The 16,981-nt window shown below is 44.5% G+C and overlaps 1 protein-coding gene across 3 annotated transcripts in view; it reads left to right on the top strand.

Annotated features, from left to right (window-relative positions):
* RNF144A (ring finger protein 144A) overlaps nucleotides 1-16,981 on the top strand; it is a 161,946-nt gene that overhangs the window by 124,209 nt on the left and 20,756 nt on the right. For all 3 annotated transcript variants that reach the window (XM_045286627.1, XM_045286628.1, XM_004696012.3), the window contains 4 exons: nucleotides 2,446-2,550; nucleotides 2,700-2,760; nucleotides 11,674-11,881; nucleotides 16,291-16,438. In XM_045286627.1, coding sequence (XP_045142562.1) covers nucleotides 2,446-2,550; nucleotides 2,700-2,760; nucleotides 11,674-11,881; nucleotides 16,291-16,438 — 522 coding nt within the window. The remainder of the gene's footprint in view (nucleotides 1-2,445; nucleotides 2,551-2,699; nucleotides 2,761-11,673; nucleotides 11,882-16,290; nucleotides 16,439-16,981) is intronic.

The following is a 16,981-nucleotide window of genomic DNA, read 5'->3' as shown; positions in this document are numbered from 1 at the left end:
GAATCTTGCAGTTGGTAAATGCAAACCACTAAGACCTTTTGTTCAAATTCTAAAATGGTTCTGCTTATCATCCACACTCATAGTAGTAATCAGATTAGAACTCATAATAATAGACATATCACTATAATGGTTAAGCCCAACTTTACACACGTATTTTCAGCTAATGTAACTTTGAATGGATTACTGTAATTGTCCATGTTGTGCATTTATGGAACAGATATGGAATCTGTATTTCAGAGTTTTAAAGGAACTTGCTCCTAGGCTCATATTTATTAAGTGTTAAAATAAGTAGTAAAATATCTAACTCAAGGTGTTCTCTTCAGAGATAAATGAGAACATTTATTTAAAAGACTTGGCAAAGGGAGACAGTAGCACTTGTTTTATTTCAATCTTATTTTCACAACCCTGGGCCCCAGCAGGTAAGGCATTGTCCAGATAAATCACTTTTGTCTGAAAAGCAGCGAGTTGAATGATGTGGCCAAGGTTACGCACTGAGTGGCTGTCTGTAAGAAAGGAACAAGAGCTGGGTCAGACCTCTGACTTCACATAGGAGGATGAAGAGTCTAACTCAACCACAGCCCAGGCCAGCTTCTGTGAGTCAAGGTCAGACATGCCTCCACTCTCCAACCTGTTTGACAAGGTCTGGTACCACGTGTCCCCTCATATTACTCTCTGCTTCTTGCCTGAGTTCCATAACTCAGGCAATGGCCACACAAACTCAAAGACCATGTTCGTGATGATGAGGTAGATTCAGGAAGTGGCCAGGTTATAATTCAAGGTCAGAAATGCCCAGAACACAGTTCTTCTAATCAAGACCACCTCCTTCAGTTATCCCTGGAGCAGACCTCCATCTCTCATCCCCGGTCCCTCAGCCACACAGCCCTTTGGCTTTGTCCTGCTTGGGCAATATTATAAAGCTGCTGTAACACTCCCAATAAATGCCCAAGGGCCACACCACTCAACCACATGTCTCAGCCCACAGGCACTAGGCCCCAACACTGTGGGTCAGCAAATCTAGCTCTCTCCATTAAGTGTGTGGAGAGTCTTCACGCCACAAGCAAGCTTCCTGCCTAAAGTTATTCAGCTTTACTCACTCCGTGAGCCAGTGAAGCCCTCCATGCATTCTCTGTCTCATCCTCTAACTCAGCGGTTCTCAACCTGTGGGTCCGACCCCTTTGGGGGTGTCGAACAACCCATATTTCCGATGGTCTTAGGAACCGAGACACCGCTCCTCTGTCTCCAGGCGTGAAGATTGTTACCCATGGTACACCATGCTTCAAGACAAAATTTCATTGATTTATCATTAGAAATAAATATTTCACAATATATAATTACATATTGTTTTTTGATTAATTCACTGTGCTTTAATTATGTTCAATTTTTAGCAATGAAAATACATTCTGCAAATCAGATATTTACATTATGATTCATAACCAAAGCAAAATTAAGTTATTAAGGAGCAACGAAAATAATCTTATGGTTGGGGGTCACCACAACATGAGGAACTGTGTTAAAAGGTTGCGGCATTAGGAACATTGAGAACCACTTATCTCATTACTATTAGTAGTGTGCTTATATGGGTCAAAACTTACGTTTTCTTCTAGTCAGTGTTTATAACATAGTTTTCCTGTAAACAGTGGGATTCTAAGATGTCCTCTGTAAAGTCACAGTAAACCCATGCTGAGAAAGGCTCATCCATTGTAATTGGACCTCGTGTCTTCTATTTGATTTTTTTTAACCTACTTCCAATTTTTAAGCAGCTTTCCCAGGTAGCTAAGCCAATGGCAATGGCAGGTAAACGTGGTGTCGGTGAGTGAGGAGTGTAACTACAGGTGGGTGCCCAGGCTGCTTCGTATTCAGCCAGCCTCTGTGAATCTTGGCTGTGCCCTTGCTAACTGGGCAGAGTAATAATTTCCTTTTTGGTTTCCACATCCAAAATGATGGATTGGCCATACCTGTCTCACAAAAAGGCCTTCAGGATAAAAAGAAATACTGTGATATGAAGTATTTAGTATAGAGTCTAATGTGCATTTGAGAAATACTATTTCCCAACTTCCTTTGTTGCTTGTTTCTTGCTGTAAGATTTATTGACTCTTTTGTTTGCTGAGATAACAATCGCAGAATGAAGACAAACCCAAACTCTCTGCCATCGAGTCCATGCCGATGCACAGTGACCCGCTAGGACAGGACAGAACTGCCCCTGTGGGTTTTCAAGACCAGAACTCTTTATGGGAATAGAAAGCCCGTCTTTCTCCTGTGTCACAGAATAGGTGCCCAGTATTTGTCTGTTGAATAAAGCCTCTAATTTAGTGGTTGTTAGTCTACCCAATAAAAATATAAAATTGTAATGGAACAATTTTTCTTGATGGTTTTTTGTTTGTTCTGTTTGTAACGTACAACTTTTCCCTTAATGAAGTAAAGGTGTTTTCCTGTTTTGTCTTGCAGTGCCTGAAACAGTATGTTGAGCTCTTGATCAAAGAAGGACTAGAAACTGCAATTAGCTGTCCTGATGCTGCCTGCCCTAACCAGGGCCACTTGCAGGAGAATGAGGCATGTACCATGAAACAAAGCAGCCTTGGGAAATGTCCAGGAAGATGTTCTTCCTGGCTTCTTGGGATAAGTGGGCTCTGCTCAGGTTGATAGTGTGCCAGAACCCAGACCTCAGCTTGCTATAAACTCGTTTATTTTCTTTTCCTTAGATTGAGTGCATGGTTGCGGCTGACATTATGCAAAGATATAAAAAGCTACAATTTGAAAGAGGTAGGTACCCTCATCCATTAGATTGTTATGATTCTTGTGGAAGTACCTGACTAACACAAATAGTTAAAGTGCTCAGCTATGAAATAAAAGGTTGAAGGTTCAAATCCCCTCTTGGAAGAAAGACCTGGTGATTTACTTCCAAACTATCACAGCCTTTGGTGCAAAGTCAACTCTGAACGTCTCCAGACATTAGGTTTAGGCTACAAAAGAAAACCCCAAATCTTAAGTATAATATGAGGAGAATATTTATTATTGTATATACTTGAGTATAAGCCGACCTGCACATCAGCCAAGGCACCTAATTTTACCACAAAATCTGCATAAAAATATGCTGAAAAACTCAGCTTAAACCAACCAACCAACCAACCAACCAGCTTATACTTGAATATACAGTGAACCCTTGCCACTGTGCGCTTCGACTTCTGCGGCTTCACTCTATCGCAGTTTTTGCGTAACAGTGCATGCTCTGTCATTACTGCCACTGATTGGCTCATACTGTACACGCTTGATGCCATAAATAATATAATAAATAATTAATGATAATTGTAACGTCCAAAATGTTTTACTGTATTTTCCCTTTTTTGTTTAATAAATTGGGTAATACGAGTGTAATGGTGACTAAAGGGTGTTTTCTCATGTCCTCTATGCTCTAACTACGAAAATATTTGATTTACAAATAAGGAATCCTACTTCGCGGAATTTCATTTATCACGGTAGGGTCTAGAACCGATTAACTGCGATAAATGAGGGTTCACTGTATACGGTAAGTTTTAAACGATAAAGACAAGACCTATCAACTCGATGAGGGAGACCATTAACAGGAAGTCATAATCACAGACAGGGTTTCAGTGAGGCAGCTTCTCAGGTGTGCAACACAAAGAAACTGGTACCAATTCAGGATGGGTGCCAGATGAGTACATCACAGTTCCAGGTGGTTCTGTGGAATCAGGGAAGGGTCACATATATAACGTTAGATAAAGGAAGGTTGAGGGCCTTTTGCTCAAAGCATTCAGGGCACGACTCTAGGGCATGACTTAGGACTATGTTACCCTCAGTACAGTGGTCTGTGGTCTCCATCTGGGACATACTGAGCCAAGGCCCTGGGGGAGATTGCTCCTCCTGGGCTGACTGGCTGGAAGGAGAGTTGGTAATCCACTATCTAATGCACTCTGCTTGGGAGGCAAGACTGTTTACATCCCTGGTCAATTAAACAAAACAACAAAATCAATCGACTGCCCTGTAGGTTTCTTTTTCTTTTTTAAATCATTTTATTAGGGGCTCATAGACCTGTAGGTTTCTGAGACTGTAACTCTTTAGGAGAGTAGAAAGCCTATATTTTATTCTTTGGATCAGCTGGTGGTTTTGAATTGTTGTCTTTGTGATGAGCAGCCTACCACACACCCCACTGCACTGTGAGGGCTCCAGTCTCCCTAGCCAGTGGTCAGAGGGAATGCAGTGGAGGCTTAATCCACATGGGAACTCTGGAGATGGATTTGAGGCTTTCACTGTATCTAGAACCTTCTACAAATGGTTGCTCAGAATTTAAGCTGTAATACAGTTGTTACTTATTTCATAGCCACTGTTTGTGTCCTTGGGGAGAATGGTGAGGCTCTCTGTTCTCATACAGATTTACAGCCTTCGGTTTTGTTAAGACAGACTCTGGTTAAGTATGGGAGGAGTATTTTGTCATGCATTGTTGTACATCATTTGGTTACAAGGATGAAAAAGTAGGATATGTATTGGATTTCTGAATCTTGGCTGACATTCTCAAATCTCTGAACAGCTATCTCCCTGTTGGAAGACCTTTGCTGAGGCTGTATTTGATGTTAGGAAAAATTCATGAAACACAATTCATTTATAGAAGTTGGGGCTGTAGGAGGTAGTTTAAAGAGAAACAACCCTAATGAGACATTATTCTTCAGCCAGGGAAAGGCTAATGATTTCAAGGATAAAAGGGCATTGAATCGAAGAGACTAAGGTAGAGAGGCTCTCCCAGGTTAAGCACAATAATGATAATGGTCACCAGTATGCCACTAACAGGTCAGATGTGCAGCACAGTCACATGCACAATGCCATAGTCACCTACTCTGGCCCAGACTAGCAGATGCTGAGCGACCTAATGGACCATGCATCTCAATAAACCCTCACAACCGTCCCACAAGGGTCGCTGGTTATCATCTGTAGTGCTAATGCCCAGAAAGGCTGACTGACTTGTCCTGAATGCTACTGTTCTAAAGGAGCCTTGGTGACATAGTGAACTATGTGTGCATTGGGCTGCTAACCTCAAGGCCATCAGTTTGAAACCAGCTGCCAGTCCAAGGCAGAAAGATGAGACTTTCTACTCCTGTAAGGATGGTACAGTATCAGAAACCCACAGGGGCAGTGCTACTCTGTCCCATAGGGAGGCTTGCTGTGAGTTTGGGTCAGCTGCATGGCAGTGGGTTTGGTTTGGTTTGGTTTTGAGTAGGTAGGGGTGGGGAAGAATGTGAACAATACGCTCTGACTGAGCCTTCAGCATCTTTCCGGCATCATTGTCCAGCAAGGCTGGTACAAACTTCAGGATTCTCCACACCAGTGTCAGCAGAGTAACTTAACATTAATTCCAAGATTGCATTACATATGATTAAAACATTTTAAATATCCAGGAGGGATATTTACTCTGTAAAATGGTTCTTCAAAACAAACAGAGAAAAAACCCAAAACTCACTGCAATCAAACTGATTCTGACTGGGGCATGGCAGAACTGCCCCTGTCAAGTTCAGAGACTAAATATTTGCAGGAGTAGAAAGTCCCATTTTTCTCCTGTGAAGTGGCTGGTAGTTTTGAACTGCTGACCTTGTAGTTAGCATCTAGTCTGTAACTCCTATGCCACCAGGGCTGATATATGTGTGTGTGCATCTACATATACACACACAAATAGTTATGCACACACATATATTAATATAATGATGTTACATATAAAATATACACACATATATGTATACACACATATATATCTTATATAAATATATATGCTTGATTCCATTGGGCCTCCTTTTCACATTCAATGGGTCTTCAAAAAGTTCATGAAAAAAATAGAATTAATAGATCATGGAATTTTCCAAGAACTATAAGAAGCCCCTCTTATATTCTGGGCAGTGAGTCCGTCTGTGAAATATCAGAATAACAGAAGTATGCACGTGGAGCTTCTTAACGCAAAACTTCTTTGTGAAGATGCTGCATCAGAATCCCAGAACTTCCACCTGGGTTTTTCATCACAGGAGTACTTTCCTTCCTCTTGCTTAACCCTAGGCTCTCATCTTCTTGAGGATTCAGGGCATTCACTGCTGAGTGACAACCCTGGACTGCTTAGGGAATGGAATGCAGAATCCCTTAGAGGGACTTACCCAGAGACTCCTAGGTTAGGTGAATGTGATACTTTAAGCAACAAGACATGCTAAAGATAGCTATATTTCCTCTTAAATCTTACTTTAAAAAAAATACAAGTGTGTGGCCAACTTTAGAAAAATCAGGCAAGATTCTGATGGCATTGAAGTTTGCTCTCAAGAGTCTGTTGTTGAGTGGCATTGGCCATTTTGGTTTGCAAAAATTTACAGTTGAATAGAATGCATGGTATAAGAGTCCCCATGTGGCGCTATAGAATGGACTAATTTGAATTTCTAAGGCTTCCAGCTTCTTCTGAGAACATTTTCCAGAGAGAATTTTAACAGAAACTGGCTGTTGTTTGGGTTACAAGAAAATGAACCTTCTGTGACATTGAATTTTAAGTTTAAAAACCCAGCTGAGTAAATTTGGTAGCTAATAATTTTAACTGTTGTTATTCAGCATTTTGACTTAATCAGGTTTCTTTTTTCTAATTGCATAAAAATGAGGCCAACTTGACGTAGGTTTAAAGAAAATATCATTCAAAGATAATACTATAAAAGATTTTGTAGGCATTATTCTAAAAAGAAAAACAAAAATTAGATTCAGACTTAATCAGACAAAAATCCTGTCTGAGTAAAATGTTACAATGTTAGAACTGAAAGTGAATTATCGTGGTAGCATCCAGCAGCTACCAGTGTGCCCAGTACATTGAGCAGCTTTATGATTTGACTAGAACACCACTTTAACTTGTTCAGTTCCTTTAAATGGATAAGTTAAGGATGCCTGGATGAAAACTCTAATTGTTCTATGATTTTTCTGCTAACATTTACTTACTAAATGTAAGTGGCAAACACTGTCTCTATTTCATCTCAGAGTGTTCCAGCTGATACCACACCCTTGATTTTAACACAGACTTCCTTGCTCCTCCACTGGCGCTGGTGGCAGAGTGGGGAAATGCTGCGCTGCTAGCAGCCCCGTCAGCAGATGGCACCCCCCCCCCCAGCTCTGCTCCCGCAAAGACTTACAGCCCCAGAAACCCTGGGGAGCGCTCGTGCTCCCACAGCGTCACTTTGTGTCAGAATCCACTTGATGGCAGTGAATTTGGTTTGGTTTGGTTTACTCCCTGTGGGGCCCTTGGCAAGCAGGAAGCTAGAGAAGCAAGCTGTGGGTTTGTGTCTCCTGAGCACCTACACCCCCAGTCTTCCAACGCCCAAGTTTCCCCTGGGACTTTGAGGGAAAGACAGAGTTGACTGCTCTCCTGGGCATGTCTGATATCTTATATCCCTGCACGTACTGGATGTTTCTCATGTTGAGCTCTCCGGGAGCTGATCCTCTCCAGACAGAACCATTGCTTCCCCATTGGCAATAATTGGTGAGGGATTGTTATTTTTTTAATTTTTAAAATAATTTTATTGATTGAGATAATAATGACCAGCCAGAGTTATGCATCCTTACTACGGCCTGGCTAAACCTGAGGACCCTGCAAATGGATCCTATCCACAACCTCAGCCTTGGAGTAAATTCAGCAACTCAGCAAGCACAGTAGGAGCTAATATGTCAGGGTACATTGGATGTACTTTCCTTACCAGAGTACTTCTGAAAGTTTTAAAACAATGCTAGTTATAAGTCTAAATATTATTTATAAACCTTTTAAATAAGTCTTTGACATTTTCATAAATATTGACATACAGCAGAGACATATATCATTAATCTGTTGTTAATATATCTTTGGGAGATTTCAATTATGATTAGTTTATTCTAGTATGCTAGGAATATCCTGTTTGCCTTCTAGGTATGGCTAGAGAATATATGTATATACAATACATTGTAACATCTATTATATACTGACGTGGTGCAAATGGCTAACCTGTCTGGTGCTAACTGAAAGGTTAGAGAAGCCTCAGAGCAAAGTCCTGGTGATCTGCTTCCAAAAGAGCAGACGTTGAAAACGATGGCGTTGTTTTCCTCTGACACACAGAGGGGCAACTGCCGTTACTCATTGGCAACTGTTTATATTATAGCTCATAAATGTATGCCATATCTAATGTGTATTGGTTACATAAGGGGGCTTTAAAAAGTTTGTAGAAAGCTTCTTTTATCTTTTAATCCCAGTTAGATACACATGATGTATTGCGTGTGACCAAACTCCACACTCACTGCCATCAAGTCAATGCTGACTGACGGTGACCCTAAAGGACAGGGTAGAACTGTCCCTGTGCATTTATGAGACTGTGACTCTTTACAGGAGTAGAAGACCCCATCTTTCATCTGTGTATATGGCCACATCATATTTTGAATATGTGTGTGTGTATATGGTACATGCCATAATACAAGTATATATAGACACATATTCTATTGTATATGACACAATATATGTATATTTGTACACACTATGTCATATACGACATAATATATACACACACTATTGTGAAGACATAATATACGTACATATGTATACATACAGTATATTGTATATGACATAACATATACACCTACGATATAATATATGACAACATGTATGTATACATATTATATCATATATAAAATTTTATATACACACATAAAAACATTTTTAGAAAATGTACAATGTTTCCCAGTGTGCTTTTTCTTGCTGATTTATCCTTGTCTTAAACACACAGCCAGCAGAAACCAGCAGTGGGGATGGTGATTTAGAATATTGATAGGCACTTTGGCCCATAAGCTTGCTTAACCTATGTTCACAGGTTAATGTTCCTGGCAGCACAGGAAGGGCTGTTATAGCAGGCAAACTGAACAGAGGGCTTGTTTGCTCTTCTATTTCTCTGATAGGGGACTGTTCCAGCAAGGCCAGGCAATGCCATGTCACAGCTCTGTGAGTGTAAAAGTCAGACAATTAGAATAACTTCAACCCGCTCTCCTCTTCCACCCGCTCGCTCCCTGGCTCAGCGGGGCCTTTCTGCTCACGAGGCAGCGTGCCCTTCCATCTTCATGGGCAGGGAGAATGAAGTGGAGGGAGCACGTATCGTATCAGGCTTTGGGGCCTGCCCCTGGCCAGAGCAGTGGAAGCTTGAAAGATCTAAATCAGACCATTGGCTCCCTAGCTGAGCGTCAGGGTCCATTTAGGTTCTGTGGTAGCCGGGACTAACCGCGTGTCCACCTGGAAGGAACACAAAGAACAGGTTAAAGATGATCCTTCCCTTGTCGGCCCTTGGGCAGCACCATCGGCACCTATTACCCCCAGAGCCCCATGGGCGCCGTGCACCCACAGCCCGCTCACAGGCTCCGGCAGAGCTGCAGAGGAAACATACAGGGATGCAGGTCTCCTAGATGGGACTGAAATTGGAGTGTTCATGGGGCAGCTTCTAGCTTTGGGCTGGACCCCGGTCCCAGCTGGCCTGCCCTGGGAATATCTTCCAAACAGCCAGTTGGTCCCGGTTCTCCGTGGGCCAGCCCAGGCTCCTCTCTCTGCTCTTCTTGCTGTGTCCTCCGCTCAGAGAGGCCATCATCAACATGTGTCCTCTGAGGCAACAACATTTTTCTCAGCAGGTCACCTCATCAGACCTGATGGCCAGAATTTTTTTTTTAAAGGAATATTGAAAATTGTTAACTAGTAAGACCTAATTATACTGCTACTTCCTATGAAATGTCTCGTGAAAGCTTTTTTTGTATTGTTATAAAGAAAAACAGTTCAAAGAGGGGCACTTTTTCCTGACATCAACCCAGAGTCCCTTTATAGTATCAAGTTCTTCCACATCTTAGGAACTCTTGGCAGATTGGGTTAAGGGTGGCTGCTGTCCGAAAGGTCAATGGTTCGAATCCACCAGCTGCTCTAAAGGAGAAAGAGGAGGCAGTTTGTTTCCATAATGATCGATAGAGTCATTTGTATTGGGAGTCAGCAAACCATGGCTATTGGGTCAAGGGCAGCCCTCGGGAAGTTTTTGTAGATAGTTTCATTGGAACATTGGAACATAGCCACACACATTCCTTCTTGTGTTGTCTTTGATAATTTTTGCTAAACAGCAGTCCTTGTGACAGAGACTAAATTACTCACTGGCCTCTAACCCAAAAACCTGTAGGGCTGACCATCTGACTGTGTCTGTTACACTTGACCCCAACATTCCCAGTGGCCGGAGTCTAGCTTCAGTAAAACGGGGAATTGCAAGACATGCATGTGTATGTGTATGTGGTGGAAACACCTGCCTACTGAATTAGTAACTGAATCTCTAGCTAGCCTGTGTTTTGGTGATGTCCCGACCCAGGCAGCAGCCTCCACACATTAGAGATTCTGAGTGTGTAATTATTAGAATGCTTAATGCCCGTTGACTGAACTTGTCCTTGCTAACAGTCATATGACCAAGGTGTTCGCCCGGGGCTTCTCACCACATTCCAGATCCCCCTCCAAAAACCCCATTGTCTTGAATTGCTTCCCAAGAGCAATCTTGCTGAAACACTTAGGAACCAGTGGCCTACTTAAAGACCTTTGAACTTAGTGCCCGATAATGCTTCAGCCGATAGGTTTGGGGCAGTGAGTTAGCACTCCATGCAGGTTCCTGGTAGGGTTCTTCTTGCTCTCCCCTCATTAAGGATTCAGTGTCACTCTGTACAAGTAAAATGAACAACTGGCTCACAAGCAGAGACAGCACAGGCCGCTTGTTTAAGGAAGTGGAGATCTGGAACAAGAATTTGAAGGAACGGGAGTGCCCCGCTTTGAAAACTATACTTCCTGGAAAATCTGATTAGACTGGGATTCTTAGTCACGTGAACTCAACTTCAGAGAGCAAACTGGGTCATCAAAGCAGTAGTTTCATGAAACCATAATTACAAACCTGTTGCTTCAATTTAAATTCGGGAGGTTGGACAATATTAGGTAAAGGAATCATTTGATGAGTTGGATATTTCAGTTGTCTTCATTCCATCCCATTCCCTGAGTGCCTTGCATTGCGCCAGGGCTGCACCCGACAGGTCAGCACTTAGAAACCACTGGCACTCCCATGGGAGAAAGACGGGGCTTACTCCTGTTGCAGACCCAGAAGCTCACAGGGGCAGCTCTCCCTTGTACGGTAGGGTTGCCGTGCAATGGCATCGACTAGGTGGCAGTGAGCTTGGAGCTTGGAGGGAGGCAGACTCCGAAACAGACTGACAGAGCAGCAGTAAGGACCAGGGGGCTGCAGGAACCAGAGAAAACGAAGGCAGAGTGGCCAGGCAAGACTGCCAGAAGGTAGTGGCATCCAAGCTGAGCCTTTGCGGAAAAGCAGTGTGTCTCGCAGGTCATCTAGGGCCTTCTGGGTGGCAGCGGTCAATGGAAAGGACTCTTGGGTATGTGAGGTGAGCCACCCTCCCAAGTGAGTGGTCAGTGAGAAGCTGGGAATGGTTAGAGGGGAGGCTGAAGAGCAAGACAGGTGCCAAATCAAGAAGGGCTGCTTTCATCTGACTGCACTGTCTGTCTGTCTGTCCTCTAGCCAGTACGATGCTGCACGATGCACTGACATCCTCTTTCAACTCTGCAGCGTGGTGCTTTCACCTGTTCTTCCGAGTCTGACAGATGCTCCCATTTGTCTCCCTGTGCAGAGGTGCTCCTGGACCCCTGCCGGACGTGGTGCCCAGCGTCCACCTGCCAGGCCGTGTGCCGGCTCCAGGAACCGGGGCTGCCGGCCCCTCAGCTGGTCCAGTGCAAAGCTTGTGACATGGAATTCTGCTCTGCCTGCAAAGCCAGCTGGCACCCTGACCAGGGCTGCCAGGATACCATGCCAATCACCTTCCTTCCAGGCGAAACCAGGTATTCTCCAAGCTCCAAGTGGGGGGTTGAGGGTGGGGGAAGGGAGACACACTCCCCCCACCCCTTCTACCAGAGGACAGGACTGCACCTTAGTCATTCCCACTGGACACTTCTCTTGAGCTTTATTCAGCCCTTTATTTGTCTGCCTGACACTTTATTTGCGAGAACTGTGTCCCCTGCAAAGTCCTGGGGATATAAGCGTGTATAACGTGCAAAGTTAGACACTACCTGGTTTGGAAAGAAAGAAAGAAATTGATAGGCACCAACTGTCCGTGCCTTTTCACATGGTTCAGTTAGATAGAGCCGCCCCTTCCTTCCCTTCTGAGGCCACGTTCCTTGCAGCAGAAAGTCCCCGCGGCTGCCCATTTCTATGGACTCGGTGGTTGCTGCCACACAGCTGCCCTTTGCCTTCATTTCCGGCTTGCCCTGCCGCCGTCCACAGGCCTGCAGCCTGACCGATAGGCCTGGGAGACGGACACCCCCCTTGCCCTCCCTTGTGCTGGAGAGTTTGTCCCACCCAGAATGCCCTTTCATCACCCCCCTTCCTTCCTGTGATTCAGCACACGGGTCAAGGCTCCTTTTTGTGAAGAATTTGAAGTTTTCTAGTAGGGCAGGGTTAGTGACTCCACCCTGTCTTCCAACTGCCAGACTCACCACACTCTCTGCCACTGAGAGATTCTAACTCCTGGCGACCCCTTAGGACCCGCTAGAACTACCCCTGTGCGTTTCTGAGACGGTAGCTCTTTACGGGGGTAGATAGCCTATCTTTCTCCCTCAGCAGGTTTCAAACTGCTGACTTTGTGGTTAATAGCCCCATATGTAACCACTGTGCTGCTGGGGCTCTATTTCCAACTGCAGATTGTCTACACAGATCAATAGGAGCCACAATGTGTCTTAATTTATCCATTTATGTGGCTAACACTTCCAAGAGTCTGAATTCCAGGTGTCTTGCCCATGCTTTTCCACCTCCATCTCCCTCCAGACCAGCATACAAACAGTTGGCATCGGAGTGGTCCCAGGGGACAGATCAGAATCACAGGGTTTCTGAGGCTGTAAGACTTGACAGAGCAGAGCTTTCTCTTGCCGCGGCTGCTGACTTCAAACCACCGAGTTCCAGTCACCGGTTAAGGCACTCCCTCCTCTCCTTGTATGAATCATTCATACTCTTAAAGGTTGGGCTAGGGGGTCAGGCACTTTGAGAGTGTAGAGAGAGTAATAGACTTCATGTGCGATCCCTTCAAAATCGCTGGCTTCCAGGAGTGAAGAGGAGAAGAAAGCAGCAGCGTGGGCTGTTTCCCCCTTGAAGCAGCACGGTGCGATGTCCTCGCGGGGATTTCCCGGTAAATCGACCAGCTCTGCGTGCTTGCTGAGAGAAGTGCAATGTGCTTTTCCTCGTGCAATGGAGGAGGGAGCCCGGCCCTGATAGTTCCTTAGAATAAAACCTTCTTAAGAAGGAGGTTAGTCAGTGTTTGGAGTCTGCCGGCAGTGTGTTTTTTTCACATGCTATTCTGGTTGCATTGAAGTCATTCTACAAGGACAAATTAAAATAAAGAAATGTATTTATGTAGATACTGAAAACTAGAGCATTTACATAAAGAGCTGAACTTTTTGGCTCTCTGAGAAGTTGGTATTTAGCCACCTGTAGCTGACGCCTGGTCTGGGCAGCAGCTGCCAGTGCCGAGGGAGCTCTGTGCACTGTCTCCAGGTTTGCCGCGTGTCACCACTCTCTCATGTTGCCCAGACCGAGTGGCAGTTGTTATTCATAACCCAGTCTTTTTTTTTTTTTTTGAAGTAGAAGGAAGGGGGAAAAGTGTGAGATGTCCCTTTGTTGGCGACAGGGAGTGGGCTTTCCTCTGGCTATTATCTGCAGGTGGCCAGGATTTTAGCTGGGCACAGGCTTTGAGCCGCCCTCTGGGCGCTTCACTGCGGTGCCACCAGGCCGTGCCCTTGTAGTTTCCCACGCCCTGGCCAGCTCACGCACTAAATGACGTGTCAGTCTGGCAAGGCATTCTGAGGTACAAATTGTCATTTAAACTGCCAAAAGCTCCTATCAAACCTCATATATTTGAGTTTGTACTAAGAGTTATTGATATGATTTTGAAAGGCAAATGAAATACCAAACATTGTTAAGCCATTATCTATTCATGTAAATTTATATGCATAATGTGACTACATGCTGAGCGATCCGCTGCTCACCCATCAATGTGGCACTGCCCATGACATGCCCTCCTAATGGGCTTACAAGTCACATGAACAGAGGTCTCTCAGTACTTTTAAAAGCACACCAGGCTTTAAACCAAAACCACGCTTTCTAGCCCGATCACTTCCTTTAATCACTGGATTTGGTGGCTCATGGTGTCTACACCTTTCCAAAAGCCACCATTACCATAGAAGGAGGATACAGATTGCATTTGACCAAAGCTGACCTCATGCCAGGTCAGCACGTGGTTGAGGTACCTGTGCACATATTTCATTCACCTCCTTTAAGACCTCTGCTTTACTTGGAAGCCTATTGTGCAGGGACAGTCTAGTCCACAGCGTACTTTTACACTGGAGAAAGACTTGAACTCGAGACAGTTTTACTGCCTCCCGGTCCTCGTGATATAACCGCAGCCGTTGGCTTGCTTTGTAAAGCGCTGGGTCAGCAAACCGCACGGAAGACCCTTGACAAGACGGATTGACACAGTGGCTGCAACAATGGGTTCAGCGGATCAGTAACTGTGAGGCTGGTGCAGGACCCGGCAGTGTTGCATTCCTTTTGCTATAGTCAGCCATGAATCAGCACCCCTTGAAGGCCGTAACAACAACGACACCACCATTACGGAGTGCTTATGACTGTGAGTCGGCACAGACTCAACTGCAGTGAGTTTGGTTTGGTTTGGTTTACTCTCCAAGGGCAGGGTCTGTGCCCGCGTCCTTAAAACAAGGGGATTTTTTTACTTCTCACAGTACCCATCTGAAACTATTTTAGTTCTTGCAGATAAGGCGAATAAGACAGCCAAGATCTGTCTGTCTGCCTCCAGAATTTATACTCCCAATGGTTCGACAGTACTGGCTCCTCTCGTAATACTTTGTTATCTGTCATCTTCTACTAGTGACAAAACAGAATCACTTTCACCTCCGAGGGGAGGAGCCGTGGGATTGGGAAAGCTTGTGAATGCAGCGTATAAAAGTTCACTATTGATCATTAGATAATTCATACTACAGTGAAACTTTATTTTATATTCAGTGTGTGTGTGTGGAGCCCTGGTGTTACCATGGGCTGAGTGCTGGGCTTGCTAATGAGGAGATTCAAATTTCAAAACCACCAGCCTCTCCTCGATAGTGAGACGGGGCAGCCTCCTCTGCCGGACACAAAGTGCGCACCCCGGGAGCTGCTCTGTCCCTGCTGTGAGGCTGAGTTACTAGGCGGCAGAATAATGTGGCGGAATCTAAGCCAGACTCCACTCACCCTGTAAATTGTGTCCAACTTGAAGAGTTTACACTCATAAGTGTATCTGAAAGGCTCTCTTCCCGAAAGCTCGATCACTTCCCTGCACATTGCGTGCTTGATAGTATGGGTTCATTGTAACCTGGCACCATCATAATACTGTAACTGCATCGAGCAGTTTACTTCTTATTCCTCCAGTTGTTTTCCTGCATTTATTTAGCCTTGTTTTTAAAATTCCTTATCTTTCCACAGCCAAACTTAAATATCTGTCTTACCTGTTTTATCAACAAGAGGTGTTATCATTACCATGTGAGAGCACGGATGCTCAGGAATGATTTGACATAGCTAATGAGTAGGAGGAGCCCTGGGGCACTGTCTGGCAAGTTTTGGAAGGATGAAAGCCACCAGCCTTTTCTCTGGAGGACGATGAGGTGGTCCGCTCCCATAGAGTGGCTAGGAGTCAGAATTGACTTGATGGCAGGGGTCGGGGGCTAAGGAGAAGAGCACTTGTATTCAGGCTGAAAGCCCACCATTCTAACCACTGCTAGCCAACCAGATTTTTCAGAACAGTTGTGTAAAGACCAGCCATATATATCCAAGGGATTAGTGTGTGTGTATGTATATAGCAGGGTGTTTTTCTTGCTAGTAAAATGGTACATGCAAATGTGCTATCAACCCTTTGGAAAGGAATGAATAAGAACATGAACTTTAACCATAATTATCTTCATCACTGCATGTCCTCCACCCCCAGTACTTTGTCCCGCTTTTGTCCGTCTGTCCATAAATCTGAACTTGCACATGGGCTGACAGTGCTTCCTACCACCACCCCACACCCGCTCCCTCATAGTATCTGTGGTTATTACTTTCTGGGTTTGGGGCCCTTTGGTTTGGTTTGGCTTCACTGAAAGAGATGTAGCCTCAGTCTGTCTAGTGGAACACGTGCCCCCGGTGAGTGATGCTGATGGACTTTCTCTTACAGCTCGGCTTTTAAAATGGAAGAGGCTGATGCGCCCATCAAGCGCTGCCCCAAGTGCAAAGTCCACATCGAGCGTGATGAAGGCTGTGCCCAGATGATGTGTAAGAACTGTAAACACGCCTTCTGCTGGTACTGTCTTGAATCTCTGGATGTGAGTATGGTCTCCAGCTTTCAAATTCTAGAGCACTTGCAACTTAATCCTATCACATAGATAACTAGCAATATTAGACTTCTTTTGTATTCATTAAGCTATGAATTCCTCAAGGGCAATGATCTCAGAAGATGGAAATTGGGGCAGGAATTTGGGGGGATGAACATCAATTCATTTTGGGATTCAGCCTGTGTCCTAAAGGGATGGATAGAGTCCCAGATGTTTGTCTATGGCACTATTAATGGAATATCAAGGGTAAATAAAGGCAGGAAACTCAGTATGGCAGGCACAAGGTCAAAGTTTTGATACATGCCAACAACAGGGGAAAAGGGCCCTACAGAGGTCCTTCCTGTGCAGTAGAGTGGAGGTTTCTCGTCTCATTTTCCAAGTCTCTCAAGTGTACCAAACGTTTCCTAGATCTTTGTGTTAATCTGGGTTGACTAGAGAAACAAATCTAGAGACACTTATATATGTATAAGAAAGCTTTATATCAGCTTGAAGGTAAACAAGCGGCCATCTAGCTCAGAAGCAACAAAGCCCACA

The sequence above is a fragment of the Echinops telfairi genome, unplaced genomic scaffold, assembly GCF_000313985.2.
Source record: "Echinops telfairi isolate 266 unplaced genomic scaffold, ASM31398v2 ScPeMD7_9;HRSCAF=40, whole genome shotgun sequence".
Classification (NCBI taxonomy): domain Eukaryota; kingdom Metazoa; phylum Chordata; class Mammalia; order Afrosoricida; family Tenrecidae; genus Echinops; species Echinops telfairi.
This window is presented reverse-complemented; position numbering and strand designations above follow the sequence as displayed.